Source organism: Lepidochelys olivacea (assembly GCF_965140295.1).
Source record: "Lepidochelys olivacea isolate rLepOli2 genome assembly, chromosome: 10".
Classification (NCBI taxonomy): domain Eukaryota; kingdom Metazoa; phylum Chordata; order Testudines; family Cheloniidae; genus Lepidochelys; species Lepidochelys olivacea.
Genome location: NC_140420.1, coordinates 66,308,258 through 66,321,922, shown reverse-complemented (window position 1 = coordinate 66,321,922; position 13,665 = coordinate 66,308,258). Strand labels below are relative to the sequence as shown.

Here is a 13,665-nt window from a genome sequence, read left to right as displayed (position 1 = left end):
GGTGTAAACTTTTGAAAGAACAACCATAATGTTTTGTTCAGAGTTACAAACAACCACTATTCCCAAGGTGTTAGTAACTCTGAGGGTTCTACTGTATATAAAGTGCTGTCACAAATTGCCTATAAATTATCTATATAGAGGGGGGTCTTAAACCACACTTCTTAGCAAGCCACAGGTGCTATTTGCAACAATAAAGGTACAATAATTTTCAAACAAATGTGGTCAAACTGATTGTTTCACACGGTAAGATTATTAATGGCACTTTTACGTTTTTATTAAAATGAAACAAATAGGTAGGGGACATTCTTTTGTTTTAAATAATGTGGAATTGAAGTATTCCATGTTAGTTAGTTTATTTACTGAGCACAAAAAAATATGCATCCTCTGTCTTTGCCTCAAAAAGTTTACAATCTAAGTGACACAACACAATGAAGGGAAAACAAAACAGTAGAGTGGGGAAAGAGGGAACGTAAACAGAGCAACAAGATTATATAATTACTCAACAAAAGCATATGTATGAACTCCTTATGCTTTTAGGTCCCAGTTTCAACACCCATAGGCTAGATGTAACCCAAAAACAAAAACCTCTACTCCTCAAGCCAAAGGACCAAGTCTGTTAGCTGAGGCTATGTCTACACTGCAGCTTATGTCAGCATAACCTATGTTACTTAGGAGTGTGAATAAACTGCCCCCTGAGCGATGAAAGTTACATTGACAGCTACTGCTGTAAGCTCTCTAGTGTAGCTGTAGCCTCAGAAAGTAACAAGATTCAACACCTTTGCCTCTTTTAAAGATTCAACACCTCTCTCTTTATACCTGTGTGTCTAGTCTGTCTACTAAAGGGGTACAAAAAGCCACATTGTATTAGCATTACAATATAGGTGGGTTTTAAGGACTCTGAAGGAGAGGAGGGATGTGGATTTGGGCCTACTGCATCAGTTTAAGGAAGGGAAGGCATGGAAAAACGGTAGAGATGACTGCGGGAGAAGCAAATGAATGGGGCATCCAGGTTTGTTATCATTAGTGGAGCAGAGAAGTCAGGGCCAACATGATAAAAAACAAAGCTGGATAAGCAGAGGGAATTATGCAGAGCCTCAAAGACCAGGACAAGAAGCTTAAATTGAAATGTGAGAGACTAGGCAGAGCCAGTGGAGAGATACATAGAGGGAGGAGAATTACATGGTCAGATTGTAAAATAAACATTTACGCTTACACTACTTCGTCATATCTCCCTGCTGAATGAGAAGTCACATTTTAAAATGCCTTCAGACGTTCCCAGTTTAGTGAGAATTATGAAAATAAGAACAGCAAGAGATAAAAGGAGCAGATGAACATCCAACCTGAAGCCTGCTAATACAACAAAATAGCGTTTTTTCCCCCTTCTGAACAACAGATTAGAAAGTGTCCCAAACTGAAACAAATTTAAGGTCTGACTCTGAAAACACTTAAATAACTGTAGTCATGGAGTAATCACATTGATTTCTAACTTACTCACCTATTTAAAGAACAAGGAGTACTTGTGGCACCTTAGAGACTAACAAATTTATCTGAGCATAAGGTTTCGTGGGCTAAAGCCCACTTCATCAGATGCATGTAGTGGAAAATACAATAGGAAGATATACATACAGAGAACATGAAAAAATCACTGCCGTACCAACTCTAACGAGAGTAATCGATTAAGGTGGGCTATTATCATTTTTTCGTGTTCTCTGTACATATATCTTCCGACTGTATTTTCCACTGCATGCATCTGATGAAGTGGGCTTTAGCCCACAAAACCTTATGCTCAAATAAATTTGTTAGTCTCTAAGGTGCCACAAGTACTCATTGTTCTTTTTGCTGATATAGACTAACATGGCTACCACTCTGAAACCTGTCACCTATTTAAGTGTTTTCACAATCAGGTCCTAATACATACCAAGTTTTTCTAGTATTAACTCTTCAGAAATTTCAGAAATTTAAAATATTCTATAAAAGATCTGACTGTTTAAAAACCACCTTGAATTTAGCACAAAATAAAATTTTAAATAAAACATTCTGTTCAAATTAGCTTGTAAAATAATTCTTTCTGAATATCATGAAACATTTGACAAACACCAACGAAAGCAGGAGGTACAAGACACTATGATGCATCTACTACACTGCCAGAAAATAAGTAAGTCAGCTAATGCTAATTCAACCCAGAAACCTGTGACAATTAAGGAACAATTTGCAATACATTCCTGTTACATACTGTGACTAACAAATACAGGATGAAACTTTGTGATGCAATCTGTCAACTCATCAAATCTAGGTCCCAATATTTAAAATAGAGAAGTCTAATTTTCAGCATCTGTCCTAGAATTTCTAAATCCTACATCTGTACTATTAAGAGGCATAACAGTTGTGTATAGAAATGTACAACATACTAGGTGAGACTCAACATGGTTTCACACAATAAGTCATGTTATAAAACATTTTTAAAATTAAAAACGTTAGTCTAGATAGAATATTAAATCTATTGTTTACCACTATTTGGATTTTCGGAATGCTTTTTGAACCAGTTCAACATGATGGATTGCTGTACCAACTCTAAGCATCAGCTACGCAATTAACAGAGGGATAAAGAACTGGTTAGTAATTAAAAACAGAAGGTTAAAATTAAAATTGAGTATACTTTGCAGAAGGCTGGAAGTAGCAATGTCTTAAAGGGCTCTATATTAGGACCTGCACTCTAGTATTATTATTTACATAAAGTTATGACATGTAAGAATTAAATAGGCAAAAATTAAAATGGAGGACTGGTTAAGTCTCAGAAAGATATAGCTGTGTACAAAATAATTCTGATTGACTAGGCAAATGATTAAAGGGGTACGTTATTAAAAAGACTGTGTGTCACAATTAAGTGATATTCTTGAATAGAAACAAGACCCAAAACAAGCAAGCAGTTTAAGCAAAAGAGAAAAGGAGCTGAACTGGTAGACCCCAGATTCAAATTCTCAGTACAGTATGTAGCAATACTACAATGTGGGTTATATCAAGACGCACATGTGACTACGCTTGGCAGAATTCAATTTTCATGATTTTGACAGATATTATCAATGTTTATGTTTAAGCTTTTATTAAAATTTTCAGTTGTGCAAAATTATGGGGTTTAAGCATTTTTTTTTCCAGTTTACAGCCATTTAAGTTTTCACAGTTGCAACAAACTTCGGTGGGTGGGGGGAGGGCAGAAAATAATTATTTAATGACAGCAGATGTTAAGATTTAAGAAGTTAAAGCTTTAGAACCTTTACAAAGGCAAACTGCCAACATCACATGTTAAAATATACACATCAAACGCGAATAAGATCTCGAGCAGCATTTTTCTTTCGATTCTTATTGATGAAAAATCGTTGTCACTGGTTTGTGTGAGTGTGGTGAAATTGACGCTTACTGGTAAAAAACAAATCCTTCCAAGCCTACATACGATAAATACCGAAAAATACCGTGCAATGGCAAGCTCTTGCCTATTTAAAGTATGACGAAATTATTGGATTATTTAGTCCCGAGAGAGGATAACGAGACAACACAAACACTGAAAACTAGCAAGAGGGTTATTCTGACACCAAACTCGCTTTGTTGGAGGGCGCAGGGTGAAGGAAGACACCATCCGCTCCAGGAAACGTGCAGTGACCTCTCGGAGAGCTGCGCGCCCCTCTTGGCGAGCCGACACCTGGGCCCATTACGACGGAAACACCTGAGCCGGCTCTTCCCCGCCACTAGCTTGCCTACGACAGCGCGCTGTGAGGCGCCAGTACTCCCCTTGCTGACCAGCCCCGGGAGCCGCGGGGGTACCGCCATGGGCTAGCCCCATGCCCACTCCACCAAGGGGGCAGGGGGCGGGCGGGCGCGAGCGGCCCTGGCCGGCTCGGGCTCGAAGCAGCCGGCGGGGACTTGTTCGCTCCAAGCCGGCGAACCCACTGCGGTTCCCGGGGCCGAGTCGGAGCTGAGGTGGGACAAGCCCAGAGCAGACAAGCCCAGCCACCCCCGCCCCTCACCATTCTCCTCAGGGTCGGGCTGGGTCTCGGCGCCGGCTCTGGCTCTCCTCGGCCCGGGCTGCTGCTGCTCGTGCTTCGGCGGTGGCGGGGCCTGTCTCCATCTATCGGGGCTGAGCTCGGCGGCTGCGGGGGGCTGGGCAGGGAGAGGCCGGGAGCGGACAGCGCTCCAGGGGCGAGGAGGAGAGCGGGGCGGCTCGAGCTCGGCTCTGCTCCGGGACCCAACGCTGGCGGTGGCGGTCCTGGCCCGGCGGCTCCTTCTCATAATTGTGCGACTCCCCTAGGCCGAGAGCAGCAGCGCTGCCGCGTCAGCGCGCACCGCCCCCGGGGGGGAGGGAGACGCACGGGCGCGAGGGGAGACGCCGGCCTCCCTCCCTCCCTCCGCCTGTTCTGCCGCTGGTGACCCCCGAGTGCCGCTTCGCGGCCCCCGACGCCCCTGCCCGGCCCCTCAGCTCTCCCCTGCCTCTCTCAGGCTCCGTCTCCTCACTGCCCCCCCCGGGCCGCAGGGCTCAGGTCGGCTCGGGCCAGGGTCACCTGAGGGACAAAGACCCACCATGAGGGAAACGCTGCTGCTGCAGCAAATCTGCACCGCTGCGATGCTGCCCTGGCGCCGGACCAGCTCTCCTGGCGCTCGTCGCCAGCGTCGCTCATTCCCACCGGGGAAAGTGCTGGGGCACCGCGGGCTTTGGGGCGAGGACTGAGGGTCGTTTGGAAGACGCGCCTCGGCTCTAAGGCGGGAAATGTTCTTCTGCGCCGGGCGCGGAGCCAGCTGTAGATGTTCCCAAGCAGCCGCCCCTGCCCCGCTCAAGGGCTGTGGTGGCCCTTCGAGCGAGGATCCCAGCGAATTGGCATAAAATGGAGGATCGCAGCCCAGCTCTTATCTTCACTACCAAGAGGGGTTTTCAAGCAGATCCCAGCCTATGACTGGGGCATGTTGATCTGACTGTGTTGTGCACAAAGAAAAGGAGGACTTGTGGCACCTTAGAGACGAACCAATTTATTTGAGCATAAGTTTTCGTGAGCTACAGCTCACTTCATCAGATGCATTCCTTTTCATGAAGTTGATAGATTTCCACTCCATAGGGCTAAATGCAGTGCCTTGCATGATGACAGGTTTCAGAGTAGCAGCCGTGTTAGTCTGTATTCCCAAAAAGAAAAGGAGTACTTGTGGCACCTTAGAGACTAACCAGTTTATTTGAGCATAAACTTTCGTGAGCTACAGCTCACTTCATCGGATGCACAAGTTATTCTCTGCTGTGTATGGGATGGGGAATCATAACAGAATTAGGGATACTTAACAGGTCAGCTATTCAGTCCCCCAGAATTGACACTGCTTGGCCTGCAACAATCAGAAGTTCTCCTGGTTAGTACAGGTTTCAGAGTAACAGCCGTGTTAGTCTGTATTCGCAAAAAGAAAAGGAGTACTTGTGGCACCTTAGAGACTAACCAATTTATTAGAGTATAAGCTTTCGTGAGGAAGTGAGCTGTAGCTCACGAAAGCTTATACTCTAATAAATTGGTTAGTCTCTAAGGTGCCACAAGTACTCCTTTTCTGGTTAGTACAGTCGCCTAAAACCAGCTGTAGTGAGCTCTCTCACTGCCAGGGAAAAAAACCTACAGGGACAGTCCAGCAGGCTTGTACCTTACACTGCTGCTCTGGGAAAGATCAGATTTCAGGTCCCATGTTTCTCTAGTAGCAAGGACTGAGAGGCTAGCTCTCAACTGCTGGAGTGAGGAAATGTCTTGCATCAGCCTTTAGCAACTTAACTTACCCTATACAGCATAGCTGGGGCTCAAAGAAGCATTTTAAAACTAAAAAGAAGTTTTTAAAGCTAGCACAGGGATTTGCTAGTTCTTCAACATGGCAAGAGTAGGCCCCTCTCAAAGTTTGTTAGAAACCAGTTTAACTGGAACCATATTATTCAAAGACAAATCACTTAACTCTGTTCCCGATGGGGGCCTACCATGCCTATCTCTTAAAATTTTTAAGATTTTTCATGCAAAAACAGTACTAGCTTTGGGGAATGGGTGAAACGTTTTAGGGCTGATCCCTTGAGGCACTAGTGGCATGCAGAAAGTAGCTGCTCAACTCTATTAAAGTTGCTGTGAAATGAGGGTGTTTAGCATCTCAAGGAAGTGGTCAGCACATCAAAGAATCAAGCCCTAACTGCTGTGTTTCTCAATTTTGATACATGTGCCTCCATAAAAACCGGTCACTAATATGCACCCAGTTCACGAAGCACAGTACAGTTGGTAAAAAGAACACAAGTATTTGTGGCACCTTAGAAACAAATTTATTTGAGCATAAGTTTTCGTGGGCTCAAATAAATTAGTTAGTCTGTAAGGTGCCACAAGTACTCCTGTTCTTTTTGCGGATACAGACTAACACGGCTGCTACTCTGAGTACAGTTGTTGTATTTCAAAAGTGAGCTATGGTAATTCAACTTATTTAAATTATGTTTAAAAAAATCTAGTAATCACTGAAGCTTTCCCTGCAGGTTACAACCATATGCTTGGGTAAGGGAGAGAATTCTTCATTAACACTATGTTAAAGTGTATGTCACGTGTGTGGAACAAAATTTGCAGAAAAATGTACTGTGGTTGGAACTGATTGCTTTTGTCGTTAATAAGTCCTGTTTGTAGTGTAAACTCCTCAGGGCAGGAACCTTGTCTTATAGACAAAAAATAAAACTAGCAAGCTTTGGAATCTATGCCATTAATTTAAAATATAGCAGAATTTCATTATGGATTTCCATGGTAAATCCTCTGTAACAAATCTCAAACTGCAATAATCTGCAGTTTGTTTCCAGGAGATAGCAAAAAAGGGTGTTTTCAGTTAAGAATTAATCCTGCTGTCCTGACCATAACAAATACCAATGGTCTAGCAAAACATCACTCTCCAAAAACAGATTTCTAACATTACTGTTTCGTTAACTACTGACTCTTACCTAATCCACATATTTGCAGTACTTTCTTTCCAGTGACAAAAAGCAGCCTGGAGGCAAATCACAGTGTCAAGAACAAAATTGATTTACTAGGCCCAATGCAAAAACACCAAAGTTATTACAGAAGTAGGGGGATGGGGGAATCTCAGACTGAGTTGCAGCTACCTGAGGACCAGATTTTGCCACTCTTATGTACGATGTGTGGTACATTCAAATCAGTGTGACACAGTGTGAGTAAGGATAGAAGGATTGGACCCTAAACACTTAAGTATACCTAAATGTAGCAGAAAACACAAATCAAAATACTTTTTCAGGAAATTGATTCATATTCCATGAGAAACAAGCTCTGATGTAATTATGTGGAACTGATCTGCAGATATTTCCCTGCACTGACACTCTTGTAGGAAGGTAATGATTTTTCCATTTAAAATTCCAATAACAGGGACAAATATCTGTGAGAGTAGCAGTGAATAGCATTGTTGTGACAAATTCGGGGGCTGTAAGCAACAGACAAATTTCTGTAACAGTCACACAATTTCTGTAACAGTCACACAAATGGATAGCTGGAACTAACATCCTGGTCCTTCAGCTTCCAAGTCACACATCTCTGCAGGTTGAACTGAAGGATAACCAACCACTACAGGAGCAGTAAGTCTGATCCTCTCTGTGGGCCAGCCACTTTAGAACATCACTCATTCCCACATGCCAAGCTAGCACATAATGCACCAAGAACTGGTAGTAAGTTGCAACAGATCTGAATACAAGAAGTGGAAGATTGCCCCACCTCAGCTCTTTAGTGCAGCCAGCCCAGCAGAGACAGCTGGGTGAAACTGACAAGAACGGTGTCCATTTTATTGTAACCCATATGCTGGGTGAGAAAGCATAAATGGTAGCAGCAGAGGCAATCTTCCAGAGGAATTTCAAGGGCTTTCCCTGCAGAAAAGCAGCAAGAATGTGGAATTCCCACCAATGCTGTAAGTACTTTTGACAGAGTGCCTCTATTCTGTCTCCTCCTTTTCAATCATGTCCCTCTCTCATCTCCACAGGTTATACCAATCAAGGTTACCAAGTTTTGGTTATGACTATTAGGTCACACTTCTTCATACAGTATCATTTGGGGCTAGTCTTGCTTATTGCCAATGTTCATAGCACTGGAACATAGACTCTTGGGGCTTGATTTAAAGAAGTGCTGAAACCCTCGACTCCATCTAAACTCAAAAGGCTCAAGGAGTTCATTACCTCTGAAAATCAGGCCCTTAATCTATCCACATCCATTTATTTCCTCCTTGCTGTTTTCCACCTTATCACTTCATTAGCCAGAGTATTTAGTATGAATGAATGCACTTCCTTCGTCCTCCTCCTTCCACTTTAAAGTCAGCCTAACAAATCTAGACAGCTTTGAGCCCAGGAGACTGGCATCTCATGCTGACTTGAAGACAATACAGTCTCCTCTCGCTGCAGAAGGTACAGGTATTTCAATGTGCTGTAAAGCCAAAAGAATCAAGAAGAGGTAGGTAGCTGAAGGCCAAATTAGAACTTTGATTGAGACATTCCTGTACAAGCTGTCATTTTAGGAGAACATATCTTGAGGCCAGGACTAAAGCACATATTTTTCCTACTGCTTCTGCAGAGTTGCAATGAGATTGACAATCTAGCCATTTGCCAGTTAAACAGTTTGTGATCAGCCGAGAGTAAGACGGGACAGCCGCTGCTGGAGCAGTCTGGGAGGCAGATTGTAACTAAAGGAGTCAGTCTCCCTTTCTGTTTCACTGTTGCTCCCGGCAAGCAGGGTCACCTGTTGGTGCGAGGTGGGGGAATATCTCCGCAGAGGCTACTACTCCCCATGCCCTAGAACAAATGGTATGAGGCGCAAAGAAGTACCTTGCCCCCTTTAATCCTTTGAGTTTACAAGCAGGATAGCCTACAAATCAGTAGAGTTAGTCACCTACAAAGAGTCAATTGTTCATAGATCATATATGAAATCTTCTGTTTTTATCCCTGATATTCAGACTTCTTTTTAGATGCAGGTGGTGAGGAGAAATAAATTATAGGCGTTAAAAGTAAACTTCAGAGTGCCTTAGAAGGTTACACATTTACTTCTTCTAATTAAGGGTTAATGACTTTCCAACCACAATGCTCATTCATTTTAGACACCATTTTTTTCTTCCAAGTGAGATGTCCGTCGTCAGCAGTCACCTGTGAATAAAGGGAAAATAATGAAACGTCATTTTATATTCTACTAAATTCCACGGCCTTGTAGCTGATGCAGTCTCCTCTTATCATTAAATTCAAAACAGATGTTTTATTCCTTTAAATTAAGGTGTTTTTTATCTCATTCTCACATCTGAAAAGCAAACGAACAACCTGTCACCGACTGTTTATTCTGGGCAATTGTTTATTTTGTAATTATCATGGCTACTAGCGAAGCTGAAATATAGTATCACAGTGATCTAATACTTGCCATAGATTTAGGAATCTCATGCCTCCTAGGATTTACATCTCACTAAACCAGTTGTAACTTGATCTCATTGCAATAAAAAGTGCTAAGAGATAATAAGGAGACTCTTTAAAAATGCCCCTTGTCCCTGTAATGCAATATAATCAGTAACAAAGCAAGCCGACAATATTTGGGAAAGGTTGCTTAACGCTCTCATGTGCATGCAGAAGAAATACTGAGTTTCCCACTGAAAGTGAAATGGAAATTCCTTCTTATAATAAAAGAAGTGGGTAATTTGTGAAGAAGTCTGGTTTTGGATACTTAGTGAACCTATGGATGTACATTTCAAGTTGTTGAAAGTATGTGCTGGTATGCAAGCAGTTAAGCCAAACACAATCGCTAACTGATAAGGAAATCAGGTTAATATCCCAACCAAGGTCAAATAGAGTCTGTGTAGAAACATTTTTTCCCCTTATTAGAGTCATCGATGGCAGAAAAGGGTAATTAACGAACCTCATTTACTTTCTTAACAAGGTGGAGTTTCCAAGCCTTCTCCCCCAAGCACATATTTGTCTTTCTCATTTTATAAGTTGGTCACTTTACAATATGGTTTTTATAGGGCACATGGCTCAGTTTCTAGAGGGCTACAAACATAGAAGGATCATTCTGTGGTCTTCAGTTAATTCAGAGTCTGATTGTTTCCATTGTAATTCACTTCAGTTACTTTGAGCCTTTTTCAAAGAAGTGTCTGTGAACAGCATTTTATCTTCCAATAGTGATATATTGGAAAGGTTCCTCCAACTTACACATAACTATTCACAATCCCCAAAGAGCTATTACAGTGGCTGAGGATTGTCCGAACAGGACGACACTCTGACCATATCCCTTTTTCAGGAAAAGACCCTGCTCCGGGGGCTGAGAAGAGGAACAGTTGCTCGAGTTATTCTATAACTTTATTAGGTCGGTGATTCTCCTTACATTGGGCCAGAACCTTAACTGGTGTAAGTCAGAATAGCTCCATTGAAGTTAGTGAAGTTACACTGATTTACACTGGGTAAGAATTTGGCACATTATAGTTTAATTATACCTTAAAGTGCTTGCCATATTGGTTAGTGGGTAGGACTTGGGGAGTTCTCAACTTTGTTGCCAATGCTGCTTGCCCAGCTACAGGCTTCCTTTGGGCTTTTTGCACAAGGTTGGTTCATTAAGAAGGTAGCAGCACATCTTTTCACATTGTGACAGGTGCAGCTTCACAACAGAAAAAAGGCAAGTTTGATTTTTCAAAGTGAAAATGTTGAATGTGTAGAATATTGCAGAATGCAGGAAAAATCACATGACCCAGGATTTTTTCCCATGCCCTAGGGTTTCCTCCTATTCCTGGAATTGAGGCAGGGTTTTAGAAGAGATTTTTCTCAAATTTTCCACAAAATACACCTTCACTTATGGACCAAACATAGAATATTTCTCAAGTTACTATATGGCAAGTTGACTTCAACGGAGCCTGGTTTCACCCTCAAAGTATATTGGCTGTTACACAGTTTTAAAACTATTAGCTATTTCATTTATATTTATACCAGATTTTGTTTTCTGGTATACAGTTGACTCGAGAGTTACACACCTTGTTTTCAAGAGATCTCAAGGCTTCAGCAATCTCTATCTTGCACTAACAAACATACTTTAAGACAGCAAACATAATTAATGTGTGAGCAAAGGATTAGTTTTTAAAATCCTTTCAAGGAACAGTGTTTCAGAGATGTATATTTGAGAAACAAATTATAATAGCTATGAGATTGTCAATGACAGTGTAGAGAAAATTATGAATATTTAAAGTTAACTAGCATGTCTTATTATCTGTTAAAAAAAAGTCACATACTACTGATTTAGACCCCAATCTTGCAAACACTTAACACATGTTTAAGTCTAAGCAATGGGATTACTTTCATCGCGATGGGCAAACTATGGCCTGGGATCCACATCCAGCCCTCCAGACATTTTAATCAGGCCCTCAAGTTCCCACCAGGGAGCGGGATCGGGGGCTTGCCCCACTCCACGCGGCTCCTGGAAGCAGCGGCATGTCCCCTGTCTGGTTCCTATGCGTAGGGGCAGCCAGGGGGCTCCACAGGCTGCCCCCCGCTCCAAGCGCCGCGCCCACAGCTCCCATTGGCTGGATGGGGGATATGCCGCTGCTTGAGGTAAGCAGCACCCAGAGCCTGCATCCCTGACACCCTCCTGTGCCCCAACTCCCTTCCCCAGCCCTGATCCCCCTCCCGCCCTCGAACCCCTCGGTCCCAGCCCAGAGCACCCTCCTACACCTCCAACCCCTCATCCCCTGCCCCTCCCCAGAGCCTGCACCCAAGCCGGAGCTTGCACCCCAACCCCCAATTTTGTGAGCATTCATGGCCCGCCATACAATTTCCATACCCAGATGTGGCTCTTGGGCCAAAAAGTTTGCCCACCCCTGACTTACATACATAAGCTTAAGCATATGTGGAAATGTTTGCCCTCAACTTGAGATGCAGAAAACATTACATTTGAACAAAAACGTAAATTGCTATTAAAAGAAATATAAAGATATTTCTTCACAGTGGAATTAACTCAAGTATTGCCCCTAATCCCCCTTCTGCCCACCCACAAAACCCTCTCAGCCACATTTCGTGGTGCTCTCAACCCCAGCTAGCTGACTCAGCCCCCAAGTGCTGTATTCACTCTGGCTGGTAACCCACCCACTTTGTAGCATGGATGCAGTTTAACCACTTGAGCACTGATAGTCCTCCAGTGCCCAGAAGCACAGACAAGTTCTCCCGCAATTCACTAGTAAAGAATTATAGATCGGTTCATTTTATTGCAGTAGAAAGAACCATGAGCTATCCTGTCAGCAGTCTTCATGACATACATTGGCGAGTTCAACACCAGTGTGGATCCAGTAATTTGAGTGTTGCTACTCATACACCTGAACTAGACAAACCCATGTGCTCAGACTAGTTTAAGTCTGGGGTGAAGACACACCCTCAAATGTGGTAATAGGAGGGAAAATTTACATTAATGAGCAAGGTAGTGCTGGATGGCTCGCAAATGTACACACACTTTTTTCTGAAAATCTGATTTTATATACATAGAATTGTGCCTGTTCCCTGTCCAGTAGTGTATACAAAAATTCCTGCAGTATTAGCCACTTACATTGCTGCTATGAAAATATTTTCCATGATTTACACATAGTGTGCCATACTTCCTGCTTACGAAATACTGTTTTAAAATTTAGTTTACATAGGGAAAAGTCTCCGTGTGTGCACCTCATGTATCTGCATTTGTATGCATAAACCCCTGTAGCTGACAAGAAGTATATGAGGGCAATTGCCTATTTTGGATATGAGCAAGTGTAGGGTGCCTTCTGTTGAAGAATCAGCTCATGTATGTTTACTCTGTTTCCTCCCTTTCTGCAATTTTGTTTCACCACAGCTGTATGGTTTACTAAGTTTTGCTACAAAATGATTATTTTTGTTGAAATCTTTATGATTGTGACTGTTTTGTCCGAGTTTTAACTGGCTTTGTCCTTCCCAGAATGACCGACAGGTATCAAATATGCTTGTTGCAGCTTGTGTAGCAGTCATGCATGACATACTGGTCATTGGCTCTGCTATGTCTGTAAGGCTGCTGTTTTGCTTTGAATCTTTGAGAAAATACTTAGTGTGGTGCTGCAAAATGCACACTGTGATATTGGAGAAATAATTTACAAATAACTGACTTTTAGAAATCAGACATTTGCAGTAGATGGTTTACAAGTTCACAGGTGCCCTTGTAGAGCAATATTTCTTCATAATGGATGAAATTCAGGTCTCCAGACCACTCAAAGCCAAAAAGTGAGTTTTAAATGGCACTTAAGCAGTGCATAGGTCTTGTTTTGGCCCTCACATTGGACTGTGGTCCCAATCCTGGAAACATTTGAGGACTCCTGTCTGTAAAGATACCTATGTATGTAAATATTTTCAGGACCAACGTCTATATATTTAAACTGTATGTTTCAAAACATTTACACAGATCTGAGTTTGAACATCTATTCAAAACAATATTTGACAGAGTTTATTATGGCAGGTCATGAAAACATTTCTCAATTATAGCCTAATACTTTCAAACAAAACCACCCCAGGCATATATTAAAAGATGCTAAAATTCAACACCTTGACGTGGTTTAAATGTACAATATATATTTTATAAATAATATACTTATTATGAAAACATTTAAACACAATGGACTGAATTCTTCCCTGTT

General features: G+C 42.3%; 1 protein-coding gene across 2 annotated transcripts in view; it reads right to left on the bottom strand.

Moving 5' to 3' along the window:
• TRPM7 (transient receptor potential cation channel subfamily M member 7) overlaps nucleotides 1-4,152 on the bottom strand; it is a 122,565-nt gene extending 118,413 nt beyond the window's left edge. For both annotated transcript variants that reach the window (XM_084640587.1, XM_084640588.1), the window contains exon 1: nucleotides 4,020-4,152. In XM_084640587.1, coding sequence (XP_084496713.1) covers nucleotides 4,020-4,022 — 3 coding nt within the window. In that variant the 5' untranslated portion in view covers nucleotides 4,023-4,152. The remainder of the gene's footprint in view (nucleotides 1-4,019) is intronic.
• Between the last annotated feature and the right edge of the window lie 9,513 nt (nucleotides 4,153-13,665).